Source organism: Caretta caretta, chromosome 22, assembly GCF_965140235.1.
Source record: "Caretta caretta isolate rCarCar2 chromosome 22, rCarCar1.hap1, whole genome shotgun sequence".
Classification (NCBI taxonomy): domain Eukaryota; kingdom Metazoa; phylum Chordata; order Testudines; family Cheloniidae; genus Caretta; species Caretta caretta.
The window spans coordinates 17,919,657-17,937,616 of NC_134227.1; the positions used below are offsets into that span (position 1 = coordinate 17,919,657).

The 17,960-nt window shown below is 57.4% G+C and overlaps 2 protein-coding genes across 4 annotated transcripts in view; both read right to left on the minus strand.

Moving 5' to 3' along the window:
• ABCG4 (ATP binding cassette subfamily G member 4) overlaps nucleotides 1-16,891 on the minus strand; it is a 45,865-nt gene extending 28,974 nt beyond the window's left edge. Inside the window, exons 1-2 of one of the 2 annotated variants that reach the window (XM_048827436.2) lie at nucleotides 16,350-16,891; nucleotides 13,705-13,942 (exon numbers count right to left, since the gene is read on the minus strand). In XM_048827436.2, coding sequence (XP_048683393.1) covers nucleotides 13,705-13,933 — 229 coding nt within the window. In that variant the 5' untranslated portion in view covers nucleotides 13,934-13,942; nucleotides 16,350-16,891. Of the gene's footprint in view, nucleotides 1-13,704; nucleotides 13,943-16,212 lie in introns of both variants that reach the window. The other variant, XM_048827435.2, reaches the window with a different exon arrangement.
• Nucleotides 1-17,960, minus strand: part of NHERF4 (NHERF family PDZ scaffold protein 4) — a 98,704-nt gene that overhangs the window by 66,792 nt on the left and 13,952 nt on the right. The window lies entirely within an intron of this gene.

Consider the following 17,960-nt stretch of genomic DNA (forward strand, 5'->3'; position numbering starts at 1 on the left):
GGGCCATTCTCCCGAGCAGACAGAAACTTAGGACCCTTCCCTTCCTGGACTTTAGCTGAATCCAGAACCAGCTCTGAGACAACTGCACGACCCTCAACCATCACAGGCTGAAAGGCCCCTTCTGTCTGCTCCACAGACCAAGAAGAGCCGGACACACTTCCTCCTTTACCAGACACACAGGTTGGGATCTCTTTCCCCTTGTCCCAGCACACAAGGCTGGTCACAGACAACTGCTTGGAGATCAGGGTAGCTCCCTCCATAGGCAAGTCAATACCCCTGACAGACAGAGACCCATTTCCTTCACTGTCCCAATTCTCCACCCAGCTAACAGGTAAGGTCCAGGGACACTCATCTTCCACTCTCCTCGCCTTCCCACCCTGCTGACTAGACACAGCCATCAGCTCACAAGGCTGCCTAGGCTCATCCAAACTTTCCTTACCAAGCACCTTGCCACTCCCCACAGATCCCCTGCCCTGCCTGTGTCTCCCCCCACTCAGCTGGGGTCTCAGCTCCCACTGTGCTCAGCGCTGCCCTTGCTGTCCTAGTGGGGGCAGGCCACTGCTTTCCTCAATGCATCAGAGCCAGCGAGAGTCCCCACTCTTGTGTGCAAGGGGGCAGGGAGCATCTCTCTGTCCCACCCAGCCCCAGGGGTCTGGTTACAGGCAGGCAGGTAGCCTGAGCCTAGCGGCTCCTCCCTGCTGCCAGCCAGGTCATCTGCATTTTCACTGACCATTCCCTCTCTGCCGATTGGTTCCCTGGATTCAAATTCAAACCCTTGGCAGTTACAGGAACAGGGCCTGGATCCTGTCCCAAAGAGACACAGTCACCCCACAACAGGGTCTCGCAGCTGGTGTCCTGGGGCACCCCAACGGCCAGCCAGCCCCACCCCTCCTGGGTCTGCACGGGGATCTGGGCCATAGGCAGGGCGAGGGGCTTCGTCCCTGGGACCCTCACCCAGCTCACACAGCCCCTCAGCATCTGAGGCTGCACCACCCGGGGCCTGACACCAGTTCTCTCTGTCCCAGGATCTCGCCACCCCAGGAATGTCTCCCCATTGACCATCCCCTTCCGCTCCCACTGGGGGTCCGAGGGGCCTGGCCCCAGGAAACTCCACACAGACATATAGGTCAGGAGTGGGAGCGTGTCCACCTCCCCACCCATCTGGCTGATGGAGTCTGTGGCCTTGGGACCCAGCAAGGGAGCTAGACACCGGGGCTTTTCCGCAGGGTCCCCCTGGTTCAAATCGCCAGCCTGCTCAAAGGCAGTGAGGTGGGCATCCACACACCCCCCCTCCTTAACTAGGGGCAGCAATTTAGTCTCGAGGTTCCCTGCGGAACTGGCCCCCCGGGGTCTATCCCCACTCACCCTGGGGAGGTCCCCTAGGCCTCTCCGCTCCCCCACCGCCAGTTCATGCTGCTGCTGCTTCTGCAGCTCTTTCTCGGGCTCTCGCTGTCTCCCACGGTCCTCTTGCTCTCTCGGACTCAGCTCCAATCCCGTCCCTCTCGATCCCCCGATGGGGAACCCGATCGTGAAGACCCTCGTCTGGTCAGGGACAGGAGTCTTGGGGATGCCTGGCTCCCACTCCAGCTGCTCCCAGATCCTGCTATAGCCCCAGTTGGGGTCAGGAATCTGTTCCTTAGAGCGGTCATCCTCCTCCAGCTGCACGATTAACTCTGCTTTGGTGAACTTTCCAAAGTCAACCCTCTCTTTCTGCACAGGGTTACAATGTCCTTCTTAAGGAGACAGTGACAGGCCGTCACTCCGCTCTTCCCAAGTTGTTGTGGACTCACAGGCCCGTGTGTTCTCAGCTCCCCACGGTTTCCAGGGAGAACCCCTAGTGTGCCAGCCCTTCTCAAGGTCACCACCTCTTTGCCAGGGTCGAGCTGCAGACTCCTCCGCCCCTTGGACTGCTCGCTGCAATCCCCAGGGGAACCCTGTTACTGCAAAAGTCCTTCTCTCTCCCCGGGCCAAGCTGCAGGCTCCTCCGCCCCTGAGACTGCTCACTGCAGTCCCCAGGGGGACCCCATTACTGCACAGTCCTTCTCGCTGGTCACACACTCCCAGGGGTTAACCGCCCCCCGAAACCGCTCCTCTCTGAGCCTTCAGCACGTCTGGTCCTCGTCAATCCCCCTGCGTGTTACTGCTCCCCAGTCACTTACTGCAGGAAGCGCCGTCCACGGGGTACAGTACATCCCACCGCTGCCACCAGTTGTCACGGAGTCCCTGGGCGATGCTCTGGAACTGCTCCCCATGAAGCCAGTCAGGACTCTGGGGCAGTCGCCTTTCTGTGAGCAGCCTGTCTTCAGGACACACAGCTCACGCAGCTTCCACCTTCCTGGGTCTGACCTCGGAGCATTCAGCATCCTCTGCCCCTCCGTGTGCTTCCCACAGCCAGTCCGCTCAGGCGGGGTCCTGGGGAAGCCAGAGGGTCCGGCACCCCAACTCCGCAGTCAGACGTGACTCTCAGCCAGCCAGTAAAACAGAAGGTTTATTAGACGACAGGAACATGGTCTAAAACAGAGCTTGCAGGTGCAGAGAACGGGACCCCTCAGCTGGGTCCATTTTGGGGGGCAGTGAGCCAGACAACCCCATCTGCCCTTCACTCCATGTCCCAGCCAGCCCCCAACTGAAACTCCCTCCCGCCCCTCCTCCTCTGGGCTTTGTTCCTTTCCTGGGCCAGGTGGTCACCTGATTCCTTTGTTCTCCAACCCTTCAGCTCTCACCTTGCAGGGGGGGAAGGGCCCAGGCCATCAGTTGCCAGGAAACAGGGTGTCGGCCATTCTCTGTGTCCAGACCCCTGCACACACCTGCCCTCTAGGGCTCTGCAATGATCATACACCCTTACCCCACCACCTAGATACTTAAGAACTGCATAGGGGAAACTGAGGCACCCCCACAATATTCGGAGGAAACATTAAGAACAGGTCCACTTCGTCACAACAGCTCACACAGCTTCCACATTCTTGGGTCTGACCTCGGAGCAGTCAGCATCCTCTGCCCCTCTGTGCGCTTCCCACAGCGAGTCCGCTCATGCGGGGCCCTGGGGAAGCCAGAGGGTCCTGTACCCCAACTTCGCAGTCAGACGTGACTCTCAGCCAGCCAGTAAAACAGAGGTTTATTAGACGACAGGAACATGGTCTAACACAGAGCTTGCAGGTGCAGAGAACAGGACCCCTCAGCTGGGTCCATTTTGGGGGGCAGTGAGCCAGACAACCACGTCTGCACTTCACTCCATGTCCCAGGCAGCCCCAAACTGAAACTCCCTCCAGCCCCGCCCTGCTCTGGGCTTTGTCCCTTCCTCCCCCTGCCCCCCTTCTCCCGGCCAGGAGGTCACCTGATTCCTTTGTTCTCCAACCCTTTAGCTCTCACCTCACAGGGGGGAAGGGCCAGGCCATCAGATGCCAGGAAACAGGGTGTGGCCATTCTGTGTGTCCAGACCCCTGCACACACCTGCCCTCTAGGGCTCTGCAATGATCATACACCCTTATCCCACCCCTTAGATACCTAAGAACTGCATAGGGGAAACTGAGGCACCCCCACACTATTCAGAGGAAACATTAAGAACAGTCCCACTTCATCACATCTCCCTTCTGGCCTTAAGCTCTATCAGTCAAAAGCCCATTACAATTGCTGGACAGGATCATTCTCCCCATGTTGCAGATGGTGAAAGTGAGGTACAGAATGGGGTCATCCACACAACGGGTCAGGAAGAGAGCTCAGGAGTCCTGACTCCCAGCCTGTCCACCCATCCAGAGACACATCGGGGGGCCACCCCACAATCTCTCCCGCTCTCTGAGCCCGGTGCCACATTACAAGCCTGCAGACGCTGTAACATCAACCATTGTTTTACAAGCAGGCAGTCAGCTCTGGTGTGGCAACCGTTAGGAATAGATCTCCTGTGCCGGCAGGTCTCCCTCCTAACTGGTGACCTGGTGGTGAAAGTTCCTGTACTTCCTGGGACCCCCAGTCCCCAACAGGCCCCCGTGCCAGATCAGGCAATCTACTGCCATCTCCTGGGCAAATGTTATTGAACTAAGTTTAAGTATTTTAGGAGTTCATTGTATTACAAATGCACATGTGTACGTGTCGCTGTGGGATTGCATGGAACTTCTTTAAGGGGGAGGCAGGACTAATGTAAACCCTGGGAATCATTATGAGCGTCAAAGGATTCTTTTCAAACAATGGGTCAGACAAGACTGACCTTTTAGTTGAGTGGGTTTCCTAGGAAATATTGGGAGGAGGGGAATGCAAATTGCTCACCTCTAGACCCATCCCTTTGAAGGAAAACCCCATGGTCTGTTACAGGAGGAGAAAGTCAAGAGGCCCAAACTGGATAAATGAGTGATTCTCAGATTCATGGGGTATTTGTTCTGAGGTAACAGCTGTTATGAACTTGTGACCACAGAAAACCTCCTTGGTGGGGTCTGAAGGATGTTTTCACCAGCCAGAGCCCTTGTGGAAGTTGGGGTGAACTCTGGCAAGCTTCTTAGCATGCTTGTAGGTTCTTAATACATTTTCTCTGTAATGCTGTTACCTTAAGAATAAATGTGCTTGCTTAGAAAGAGCTGCGTTCAGAAGGTCAGGCTAGATCATTTAGTGTCCCTCCTCTCTCTTTGACTCTGAATCTAGCTGTGTAGTGACATAATTGTGGGCCATTACACAGTTCAAAGCCTTTGACAAGAAAGCAAAGCAAAGCCTGCTTAGATTGTTTGACTTTGCTGGGGAATTCACAGCACAGGCAGGTAACTGTGCAGCCTGGAAATACCCTGGTCAGGAGGGAGAGAGATGCGGGTCTCCGCCCAAGAGCCAGAAGCATAAGAGTGGGTGCCCTTGCTGGGCCCCCGAGGGAGAAAACAGTTGCAGTTTCCCTGAACAGTGAAACCCCATCCCTATTCATTGCACTGACTTTGCAGACAGATGCGCCCCGCTGATTTTCCTGCCCCCAATAGGGGAGGCCCAGCCTCTTGGGGGCCCTGGATCTGCCTGGGGCTATGGACCTTAGCAGCAGGGCAAGCCGGAATGTGCCAAGGGTCCCTACAGAAGGCAGGCTGCCGGATGCTGGGGCAGCCTCAGGGCCAGCGGGGAGATGGAATCTCCCAAGAAAGGGAGCTGGGTGGGGGTTCGCTCTGAGCAGGGAGACTAGGGGTTGCAGGTCTTTGTGTAGCTGCTGCTCAGTGACTTGGCAGCAGCCCACCAGCCTTTTGCACAGCACCTGTTGGGATAGGAAATGCGGCCCAAGCCCCAGAACCACGGGGCAGTTCAGATCCAAACACACAGGCCCATTCCTAGCAGCAAAGCTTCCTCCCATCTCCTACCTCCGCAGGGGACCAGGCCTGGGTCAGGGCACCTGTTCCTGCATGCAGGGTCCCTCCCCTACCTTAGCTAACAGGCGTCTGTCTGCCAAAGGCCCGGCTACTCTGCCCCAGGCTCAGCCCAGATTGGCTCCAGCAGCAGAGCCGCACGTCGATTTCAGTTGTAAATTCCAGGAAGCCAAGGTTAGCAGCAGGCTCCCTCCACCCCCTTCCCTCCACCATCCTGTGGAGTCTGTCCGATTTGCAGCCGATAAGTTGCATGCCCGGGGCCTCTGCGACCATCCAGAAATGAGAAGGGAAAGGACACATGACAGGACTAGTCAAGGGGTGGGGCAGAGCGCACAAGGATAGGCATGTATAGGTCATACTGGAATGGAGCACGGATCCTAATGGGACAGATTATACTAGGACAGAGCATGGCATGGGGATGGACAGAGAGAGGATCCTACTGGGATGATGGAAACCAAACAAGCTGGGATAGGAAACCAAAATGTGGAATCCCAGGGGACCCCACTTTTCTCTCCCCAACCTCTCAAGATCTGCCCCCTGGACAGTCACTGTTACTCATTCTCCAGCACCATGAATGGGCCGGGTGTGTTAGAAACCCTGGGCTGGGCTCTGCTCTGTTACCCTGCTCACTGCAAACCCGCAGCAACTGCACTAGCTCCAGTGACATGGGGGCTGCTGCTGCACACTGGCCTTGGGGAAACCAAGAGCTGAGCCTGCTCTGTGCAACAGGGATGCCTCCATGGCCTGGGGAGCTTCCTGAGCCTACCAGCCCGATGCCACATGGTGCTGAGCACTCTGGCCATTCCCTCCAGCAGGTGTCCAGCGCCTCGCAAGACTGGGGCTCAAAATAAAGACAAGCAAGCACCAGATGAGAAACGAGAGGGGGAGTTTAGGGGAGGCAGGGAGAAGTTCTGGGAGGGTGGAGAGTAAGAGGGGGGGCTTGTTGGACAGGAAGCAGGAGATTGTTCTGCATGTAAGGAACAATGTGTGTGAATGGGGAGAGCTCGCCATGGGCTAAAGAACTCCTCTCCCATTGCCTCCATGCAATAACCGCCTCATTGCCCGCCCCTGACCAGTAACGAGGGCTAACATGTGGTCCCTATTGCAGTGCCCCGGGGGGCTGAGATTCACAGAGGGATTTTTCTTTACTGGTGTTTGAGTCATCACTGCTGCCTTGGGGCACCCAGTGGCACACTGACTGGGTGGGCTCTGCCCAGGAGGGGCTTTCTGGGAAGCAGCCCCCAGCAATACCAGTCCCCAGCCTGCAGGCCCTGCGCCTGCAGATTGATGGCCCGCCGACCTACTTTGCATTCCCACTGTGACACCTGGCAGCAGCCGCTAATCAGACCCAGAATTACCAGGGACTTGAAGGGGCTGATTAGCATTTTGCAGCGTTGGGAACAAGATGTCTCGGGGGAGTGCGACAGGCAGTGCCTTGTGTCTCTGAGCAGCTATTACCGTCCAAAGCCAGTTTCGGGGCTTCTCCGGTGGAGGCGTCAAAGAACCGCAGCAGGAGGGGCCCAAGGACCGAGGAGTGGAGCTAGATGGTGGAGCTGGAGCTGGATAACTCCCTGACCCATAGCCACAGGCTCAAACAAGGGCAATCAAACCCCCATGCATCAGGGCAACAAGTGATCGGTATAGCGGAAGGTTAGGACCTTTCTTTCCAACTTCAGATATTGAGGGCAGCACCTCCCTACCATGGTCAGGGGCAGATCAGAGAGAGCAAGGATAGACAGAATGAATGCAAGAGCACAGAGAACAGAGAGAGGGATTAGATTAGATTAGATTAGGAGGATGCCAGGTTTATATCCTTCTAATCTAATGACCTAGACTGTATCTGTCTGCTGCCCACCGGCTGTCGCTTGTCAGCTCTTGGGGCAGGGCCAGTTTTTTCATCATGGCTGGACAGTGCCTAGTGCAGCGGAGCCCCGCTCCCCAATTAAGGCCTACAGGAGCTACCCCAACACAAATAAACGAACAATAAGGGTTTGAAGGTCTTGCAGGACAAGCCCTCGGTTCTCCTATAGATCGGGTGCAGATGCCCCCTCTGTCATGCTTTCTCACACGGACGCCATGGTAAAAATAAGGAACCAACTTCCCACTCGTCCCTCCGCATGAAGCTCCTGCCCCCAGCAATCACCACCTTAGGGACACAGGCATTGTGGGGTTGGCTCGCGGCGCTCTACACCTCGGCAGCGCCAGACCTGGCAAGAACCAAGCTGCCATTAACTGCGCGCCCCGCACATCCATCCTTCCAGCAACCTCCATAGCTTCAGCAAAGCGCCGTGGTTCTGAAGGGGTTAACCCCTGGCGTCTGTACCCATCGCACTGGGGTCACCCTCCGGGACATGCCCAGCCGCACCGCCCCTCCCAACTTCTAAGGAAAGGCTGGACTTCAGCCCAGAGCATCACGGGCGCTTTTGCAGATCAGCCCGGCTAGGCTCCTGGGTACCCAACTCTAGGGTTTATGGGGCAATGCTTCCCTTTGCTGGAAGGAATCAGAACCGCTCACTGTGTGTCCTGGACCCAGTACTGCTAGCAGCTAATGGGGATTCTCCTCTTGCTCCATGAAGGAAGGGTCTGCATTCTATCCCTGCTGCTGCTGTAAAGCCCCTGAGTGTCCCTGGATCAGGTGCCAGGGGAGTAGCATTTCCATCACCCCTCCCTAATCAGCTGGGAAGAGGTGTATCTTGTTTCAGGGCCCAGGGACTGCTCTCCTCGTCTGGGCAGCGTTAACCTGCCCCCTTCCTCTCCTCCAGTGGGGAAGTGCACCCTAGAACCTTTACTGCTGCCATCCAAGGGCACTGTAGGAAATTAACGACACAGCCTGCACAGGAGCAGGGAAGCAGCTGGCCCAGGGAGGGGGCTGGTGGGGCCAGCAAGCAATCTGGGGGCAGCTTTATGGCCCTGCAGCAGTTGCCGGGCCCCTGGCAAGGGCTCCTAAGCACGATGGTAATACAGCGTATAATCCTCCTCCTCACAGCCATGTCGGTGGCTTCGCGACAGGTTTTCAGAGTCCTGGCCAGGCTGGTGCGAGATGCTGAAGATGGGGATGTGGCGGCATGTGACAAACTACCCAGAGCCGGGAGAAGCGGCACCCGGTTCGCACACCTTGCTCCTTGCATGCAGAAGGCAAACCCAGGCGCTAAGCTGCACCCCCTTCCCCAGCCCTGCACGGCTGGCGGCTCTGCGTGGCGCACAAACCACAGCACACACTCCAGACGCCAAAGGGCTGCAGCTTGCAGCACGGTTACTCAAGTTCATTGACAGCCAGTAACCCCCGGCCGCAGCTGAGCCCTCACTCAGCCCACCCCTGCGTGCTGCTGGGGAAGGACAGCAGGCTCTGCAGGGCTTTGCAGTTTGCCTGTCAGCTCCGGCATGTGAAGATGGGGATTGTGCTGGGGCCTGCTCCCCAGCCGCCTTTCCCATGGGTTGGCTCCCCTCCCTGCCCTCTGCTGTCTGAGTGAGCCCGGCAGAGCTGTGCTCACTAATGGGGTCAGTCCCAAATTAGCCCCCCTTCTTCGCCCACTAGAGCCGTCTCTGCCTCATCAGCTGCCCCCCAGGGCCAGATCCCTCTCAATCCCTGCCCCTACAGACATCTGAGGCAGGGAGGGGAGAACTGGAGGCTTTTAGGGAGGGGACAGAGGCTGATGTGAGGTGAGGGGGGGTGAGGGAGACCACCTCCGAGAGAAAGCTTCACCAGGACCCCCAGCTGGACCCCCAACAGCCCATGTGCTTTAAACACCCTTGAGCAGGGGGTGAGGCTCACACCCCCATCACCCCTGAATCTCACACTCAGTTTGGCGAAGAGCTGTCTGGGCTCTGCTTGGGAACCCCAAGACTCCACCTTAGCAGGCAGCATGGCCCCGTGGTGGGGAGCGAGGTGTCAGGACTCCTGGATTCTGTACCCGACTCTGCCACTGGTCTGCTGGGTGACTTTGGGCAAGTCTCTGTGCCTCGATTTCCCCAGCTGTAGAAGGGGGGATAACGATGCTTGGTAAACAGACACATGTAGGAAGCCATGTGGGCACCTGTCCACAGCCATGGGCACAGTGTTTGTATGACTGTAGTGCCAGGAGCTCCGGGCACGGAGCAGGACCCCGTTGTGCTACGTGCTCTACAAACACAGAACGAAAACAGTCCCTGCCCCTGAGGTTCTAATCTGAGTAATTCAATAGGGAGAAGGATCCTCAGCACCCCTCTTTGAAAGGGGCCAGGTACAATATTTACTGTGACTGGGATACACCCTGGAGCCCCTCCGTCTGGTGAGAGCCTCATTGACTCCAGCAGAGTTCTGCCTGAATAAAGAGCTAGGAACTGAGCCCGCCACCCACTGGAGCCAGAGGGACTACTTTCCTGAGTAAAGGTTGCTCACGGGAGCAAGGATCAGGCCCTGAGAAAGGCCTCAGAGTGTTGCCTGCTATCCCCCCATCTCTGGGTGATGGGGGGAGCTCCCAGCGGCTGCCAGTCCCTTCAGGCTGCAGGCTGAGAACAATGGGCAGGATAGAGTGGGCTCTGAGAGAGTCGATGCAAACAGCAGGCAAGGGGCTGGTCCCAGAGATACCCAGCCTGGACTGGGGAGATGCAGAGTGACCTCATCGTAACGTGTGGGACATTTAGGGTGACATCACCATTACGGGATATGCAGGGAGACAGCATCAGTGTAGCAGGGGGTTAGGGTGACGTCCCATTGCTAAAAGGTGGATGACAAAGCTCAGCTCATTGTTTCTGGCAGGGCTGGATGAATTCGTTACACCTAATTCTGAACCCACCGGAAGGCGCTGGGCATGGATGTTTGACTCAGGCCATATGGGTTCAGAATAGATTCTGCTAAGGAGACACAGTAGGAAAAGGGAACAGACAGGAAATGGGGAAAAGTCCTGATGCAATGGAACAGTTTATAGACTGTGCTTACAGCCCCCAAGTCTGCCAGTGCCAGCAGCTCCGGAGGAGAGAGGGGGTTCTGTCCGTAACTCAGGGCACAGGCTGCGTTATTCAAGGAGAACATTTTGGGCAGTGCGGTGAGAGTCACAAGACCTGGGCCTTAGTCCTGGCTCTGCCATTGACTCACTGGGAGGCCCAGGGCAAGTCACTTGCTCGCTTTGTGCCTCAGTTTCTCCAACTGCAAAAGGGGGAATAAGGATACTTGGTAAATAGACACACACAGAAGCCATGCGGACACATGTCCACAGCCCTGGGCAAACTCTGTGCCCGAAAGGCCAAATTCTAGAACTTCCTAGAGGCCAGGGTAGGAGGGTCTGTCTGGGGGAGATGAAGGACTCCCCAGTTTGCCTGCACAGGCTGGAATGTGGATCATTTACAGCTGAGGATCCAGGCACCCCGAGCTTCTGCCCAGATGGGTGTGTTACTGGCTGTAAGAGCTGCATAGAACCCCAGCCAGCTAAGACTGGTCAGGCTGCTTCCGGTCTGGCCGGGGGACGCTCCCTTCGTCTCACCAGGTAGAGGTGATACCGATGAGCCCCACCAAGGTAGCAGTTCAAGTCTCCCTTCAGATGGAAGGTTGCACCCACACCAAAATCCAGCCTTTGTTGGGGGACCCCGCCCTGACCTCTGCCCTACCAAGCCCTGGTCCTTCCCCAGCGGCAGTCAATATCCTATAAAACTTGGGACCCACTCGTAACGTCACCCCCAAAAGCACATCCAGTCATCTCTGGCACCCGTGCAGCTGCCCTACGGCATTCCACCCAGCCCTGCTCTTTCTGCAGCTGCTGCGATGTTCCACTCTCTCCTACCGCTACCAAACCCTGGGCTCTAAAAGTGTCTTTCTTCACCCCTCCAGGATCAGCTTCTCTTCTGCCTCCTGGGGCCATTTGATTGGCATCCCATTAATGAACGGAGCTAATTAAAGGAGACTACCACCTACTGGCTGCCATCAGCCTCCCCCGGCTCTCTGGGGGCCCCCCCAAGTTACACACATGAAACGGGGATGCCACCGACGCACGGTTTGGTAGGAACCATCCTCAAAGGGCCTGAGGAGTGGGACGTCGGGGAGAGCAGGAAACTAACCCCCCCACACACCTATTCCCCTCTCAGCCTGCTCATGCTCTGATCTGACACATCAATCAGGGTCTTTCAAGTGCCATTCAACCCACCCACCAGGTTGACAGCTTGCAGCAGCTTCCTACAGAACTGGTCTCTTTGAGGGGATTTGAAGCCCTGAGTGCTCTGTTGTCCCTGAGGTTCTGGCCATCTTGGGTCATTACACAGGAGATGTCCAGTGTGGGCAATTCCATTCTGCCTCCCTAAATCCTGCCCAGCGATTTCACTGAATTCTCTTTCACTCCTCTCCTCAATTGTTGTGTGGTGTTACTGGGTGCTTTTTAACAGCTGCTGCATCCCATCTCAGAGGTGGTTGCATTTCAGTGGTGGGTAAAGAGCCAAGACCTTGGAGGCAAACTCCTCCAAACAGCCATATTCCATGGCTTGAGCACATCCTTCTGCCATGGTCAGGGAAGGTAGGTACTGGAAAGAGGTTACTGCAGTTTATACAGCCACAGGAAGTGACAAGACTTCCTCCCCTTCAAACTCCTGTCTAGTGGTTTGCACTACACTCTCTATCAAACCACAACCCCACATGGATGACCAAAATAGGAGCAGCGGGGAAGGGCCTGTCACTCCACTCCCCACAGATGTGCTGGGTTGGAGCACAGAAACACGGTTCTTCATTGTTTGTATTGTCCCAGCCCCGGCCCGGGACCCCATTGTGCTAGGCACTGTACAAACACAGAACAAAAAGAGGGTCCCTGCCCAAGGTGGGGGAATCTCCACAGTCCCAGAGGTTTAGCAGAGACTTCCACAAGAGCCATGTGACTGGAACCCCACATGACCCTTTGGAAATATGCCCCCAGGGGTTAATTTAAATATATATTTTGATATCACAGCTGGAGAGTCAAATTCAGCAACATTCATCCGCCGTGCATGGATCCTACAGCACATGGGCGGGAAGTGCAACGCCTGGCGGTGGCAACATGATCTTACTGCCCTCAGCGCTTGTAATTTACCTGTATCTCCCCCTTCTCCTGGCCACAAGCACATCCCAGAAGTGAAACACGCTAGCACCACCTCAGCAGCCTAGGAAGAGACTCCACACCCTCTCCCGCAGGCAGTGCCAAGGGCAGAGATGTCTGGAACATTGATTTCTGACACCAAGAACCACCCAGGCGGAAAAGTATCACCGGTGGGAGCAGGGAACTGATGCTTTCAACAGCCCCCTCCCCAGGACATGGCAAACACCACAGGATTACAAACTCAGCCATCTCTGACGGGCCCTTGCTCCCCTCCTCACTGCCTTCGGCTGGGGGGCGAACGTGTCAGCACTGAAGGGTGGCTCCATTTCGACTTCTGGTCATCTTGGGTGACGGGTGCTAGGATCGGCAACCAGCTCCCATCTCGTCTTTCTTCCTATTCCAATCCCTCCTCTCTGCCCTGCTAGCCCCATCTCATCAGCCCCCCAAAGGCTGCAGAACCTGACCCCACACACCTCCCCTGGCTGCCCATCCCCTGTAGGAGCCAACTCAAAATCACCATTGGATGGACTCTTATTTTAAACACCCTTCCAGGGGCTCACTCCCACTGCACTCCCAGGATTTGTCTTCTCCTTCTTTTTCCTCCCCTCCCACCTCCCTCCTGTCATCCAGTTCTGTCTCTGGTGGGTACTGGCACCTCTTGGATTTCCTTAACCAAGCACTGCACTTGCATTAAACAGAGAAAAGAGTTTCCAGGGAATAAGAGACCTAAACCACCATCTAACCATCTTAGAGCCAGAGCCCTTGGCTTCTGCAGCACAGGGCTGTTCCCAGTCTCAGCCACCGATGCAGCATAGAACATTCCTTGCAACAAAGCATTGGGTATTTTTTTCTCTCCCTCACATGATCTACCCAATAGGAATATAAGAAACTGACAGGGGCCCCTATGCGAGCGCATACATCCCACAACAGTTAACCCTTTAGTTACCAGATTAAAATAAAACATTGTTTTATTTATTGTTTTATTTTAACAGCTGCTGCATCCCACCTCAGAGGTGGCTGCATTTCAGTGGTGGGTAAATAACCCCTGCAAAGTGCTTTGGGACCGAGGATGAAAGTCACCATATCAGAAAGAGGCTGGAGCCAAGACCTTGGAGGCAAACTCCTCCAAACAGCATATCCTAACAGTCCCTTTGCCATTGCAGGCGCAAGAGCCTTCTCCTCTACAGCTCCTGCCACCTGTGTCCCCTCAAGACGCTGACTCGTGATTTCTTTTCAAATCTCTCCCCTCCTGGCTAGTTCTCTCCATTCCCTGGCCACAGGAACACAACTGCCATGAAAGATGCTACACCCACAGGACCATTGCACCCTCACCAGGGGCTGCCACATCCTACCTCTCTTTCTCCACCAGGAGCCCTCACGGACGGAGTAGGACAGGTCAACGAACTCAATGTCCACGGCCGAACGCTTGGGCAGGTGCGAGAACCTCTGCGCCTCTGTGATGTGATTCTCCACCTTCTTCAGGTGGGTGGTCAGGAGAGGTGCGTCCTGGGAGCCCGCATTGCACACAGAGTCCTCCAAGGCGATGGAGACGGAGGTCGGGTCGATCCCCTTCTCAGCCATGGCGCCGCTCTGGAGGGGGACACCACACATGTGCACCATGGAGACAGACAGTGACCAGTTCATCGGAGCTTGTTCTACGCGGAGCAGCCAGAAACTCCTGCCCCCGCCCCGAGGCACCCCTGCTGAGAGAAAGCTGGGACTGCCCTGGGGTTATTGCTACGGCACCACCTGCCGGGATGCAGGGGCTGGAGTAGCTGGGAGCTCCCCGGCAGCCAGCTCCCACCCTACTCCTGCTAGAACAGGGCAGCTTGGCTTGGTTTTGACCAGCTGCCACGTGGCCTCTGCCTCCCCAATAAATGTTGCAGCAACTATTAGCATCCCTGGACCAGCGGGGGGATTCCCAAGGGAGCTGGCTGCTCGGTGCTGCTGAGTATTAACCCCTTGGGTGCAGGTGTGCACTGGGAGAGTGAGATTGCCCCATGTGCTTGACATGGATAATAGCCCCTTCATGCCTAACCTGGAGGTGCCAACCCCTTCCAAGGCAGAGAAGAATTCAGTGGCTGATCCCGCTATCCAGGATGCTGCCCCCTCAAGGGGCCTTAGCTAGTCTGGAGGGGAACATCTCCCTTCCACTCCCCTGCCCCCACACCCCAGGGCTGATGTACCTCAGCCAGGTTCTGGAGAGCTGGGGGCAGGCAGCCACTCATCAGCTGAGATGTCAATAATTCATGGAGCTCTGGCCATGGCTGGCTCTGCCAGCCAGGCCTAGTTCTCAGGCTGAGGCAGCTTGTTGCCCTGTGGGCACCCCCCATCCCTCCTGCTCCCTCTTTCTTCCTCTTCCACACTGAGTGGGGAGCAGGGAGCAAGATCTGTCCCCCATCCCGCTGCATCCTCACTGGGCAGAGGCAGGGAGAGACCAGAGAGAAAGATGGAGGGATTCATGGGTACCCCCTGTAAATCCAGCTAGGCTACTTACTCAGCGAGCCCCCCAGGCTTCCAATCTGCTCCTGCCATTGGCAAGGAGCTGCTGATGCCCAAGGGGAAAATCCCCTCCTGTCTGGTAAGGGGGCAGGAGGTTGGGATGACAGACAAAGCCATGGCATTGCAATGCATTGCAATTCTTGGGGCAAAAGGCTCCCCCCCGCCCTCCCCCAGCCAATCCGTCCTGTGTTAAACCCGCCTGACCGCATCTGATCATCTGCCTCACTCCAGTAGGTCCCACAGGATCCTGGGTTGCTCTCAGCAGCCGGAGCAGCTCAGGCTGTGGTGACAGGCAGGGCGCTAGGCCAGTGCTGGGGTAGCAGACCTGCAAGGAAGAGCTGGCACAGGAGATGCTCTTCCCTACGAGCCTATCGGCCCCTGCATGGTGCCGGACTGCGGAGGGTGCCCAGGGGAACCTGGCTTTGTTCACGCTCCCCTGGCCCTTTTCAGATGAGCAGCAGGTGCCCTCGCCAAAGTCTAACTGGTGTCACCCCAGCAGTAACGGGGACATGAGCCTCCTTTGCTGCCCACCCGACACTGCAGTGCTGTGTTGCCGTGCGCCGGGCAGTAGGCGGTGGGCTCCACCCCAGAGAGGGCTGCACGGCACCGGGGTTCACGGTGGGGCTCATCCGGGGAAGTGGGGGACGCTGTTAGCACTGCCCAGGCCCCCTACACTGCACCTGGCCTCAGGAGAGCCCCAAATGGGGCAGGCCTGCGGGGGCCCTGCTGCTGGGGGAAGGGGAGATGAGCCTGCAGGCGAGCAGCCCAGGCCCCTTGCCCCCCCACGGCTGGGGTATTAATGCCTCCCTGGAGCTGCGGGCCCGGCTGGGGAATTCTGGGCAGAGCATCCTTGGCTGGGCCGCTCCCTGATGCAGGCAGAGCCCTTGCAGGGCTGGCAAAGCGCCAACCCCCAGCCCCCGCGAAGGGCTCTTGGCTCGCTGGCCCCAGGGCCCCGACATCCCAGGCGCTCGCCCCTCGCTGCGCCAGGCGCCCCGGCGGCCGCAGCCCCCCCGGAGCTAGAGGGTCCAAGGCAAAGTTTGAGCCAGGCGGAGCCCTCGGGGGTCACCTTGACGCCTCCCGCGGCTCCTCGCAAGCACCGAGACATCCCCCCCCCGCATTGCTCCGACTTCAGCCCCCCCAAGGGGGCAGATGTGCCAGGAAGAGTCCTCAGCGCCCCCCCATCTCTTTCATACTCTGCCCCCCCTCCAAACTGCAGCAAAATTGATCGGCCCCCTGCTCCCCGCACGCACCCCCTCGTGTCTCTGGGCAGCTCACCCGCCTGCGGGTGGCAGGGGAAGGGGGCTTTGCAAGCTGGCCGCCGTGGTATAAAAGGGGGCAGACCTTTGCAACGCTCTCACCTTAGCGCGTTACGGGGCTCGGCCCGGCTCCCCGTCCTTGGAGGGGCGACGGATCTACCGCGCCGCGCCGCCGCCCGCTGCCTGGAGTCCCCGAGCCGCCGGCATGTGGCGGCGCGTCTCCGTGTAAACGCCCTCACCTTCGCCTTCGCAGACAAAGAAGCGAGGTCTCCTGCCTGCGGTGGCCGAGGCTCAGGGAGGAAGCGCTCGACGCCGGGCTGAGCGTGCACCCAGAGAGAGAGCGAGACCGGCGCAATGAAGGGGCTGCCAGGTTACTGCAGGCACCGGGCTCCCATCACACTTGCAGCTTCCCGGGGATGTGCACGTTACCCGCTGCAATCAGTCCCCAGCTGGCGCTGGCTTCTCCATTGCCTCGCAGGTGGGGCTGGCTCGGCTGCCGCCTCCCCCCGCTGGAAAATGCCTTCTCAGCCAAGCCGCCAGCTAGGGACCCCTCTCCTGGAGCTGCCTCCATCCATCCCCTGGGTCCTTTCCAGTAGGGTCCCAGCTTCTGCTGAATGAGGCTGGGCTTTCCAGGCAGGTCTTACTTCCCCAGCCCACACAGCAGCCTCTCTTAAAGAGGCAGTAACCCAAGCGCTGTCTTGTCCAGGACCCTAAAGGTAAGGGCTGGCCAGAGCGCCTACTCCTGCAGGCCTGGGCGTGCTGTTCGTCCCTTCTGGCCCACCCCAAACAATCCCCCCTCCGGCTCCGAATGGCATGGCTGGCCCTGCTGCAGTGGCCATGGTCTGTGTTACTGACAGAACGCAGCAGCATTGCACCGTGGCAGCTAGACAGCAGCGTTTGTACCCAGCCCAGCCAAGAAAGAGGGTCCAGTTCTCTGGAGGCTGGAGGACATGGAGCGCTGCACCCACAGCTCTTGCATCAACTGAAATTTTCTAAAGGCCGTTCCCTGTAGAGATGCGCCCCGGGGATACCCACATTGCCCACTGGCTGCAGACAGAGGGCAGCTACCAGCTTGGCTGTGATAGGCAGCTAAGATCAGGTAGCCTGACCGTCACCCAAAGCCCCCCAGAGTTACTGGGTGTAATTAATGAGGGAAGTGCAACAAAAGGGGAAACATTCAAACAGATTCGGAGGTTGATTCATCACAAACTCCCTGCCCTATATGGATGTGCGCACAGTCACACACCCCTTCGGCAAATGGATCTGTTTCCAGTCAGGAGAGCCCAAAGGGTGGAACAGCAGGGAGCGCTGTCAGGGGATTGTGTGGGAACCCTAAAATAAACTAGGGTGAGCCCTTGGGAAATGAAGTATGTCAGCAGAGCTGTGCAGGGAGAGTAGCAGGGATACTGCAGATTGGTGCACCAGCAAGGTGGTGGTGGTGGGGGGGGTGTCCTAGGACTGGAATACCTGGGGTCTGCAGGCCAGGAATACGTATCAGCAGGGCTGTGGGGAAGTGATGGGGGGTAGAGGTGCTGGGGGATGGGGGCTGCAGGTCAGGACTGAGGTGCATCAGCCAGGTTGTGGTGGGGTGTCTGGGAGGAGGAATCTCACTCTCTGTTCAGGCCTCCATCAACATGATGTCAGAGCCCTGGCATTCCTCACCAGAGCTCACGCAGCCCCGGCACCTCTCTGCATGGCTCGTGCCATCGTTACTAGTCACACATATCACCCACAACATTTCTTAAAGCATGGAAGACATATGGAAATGAGCGACATTAATGAGGGTATTAATTAGAAAACCATCTGCTGAGCTGTGGAGAGCTTTCCTGCTGCCACCGCCAGTCACCGGG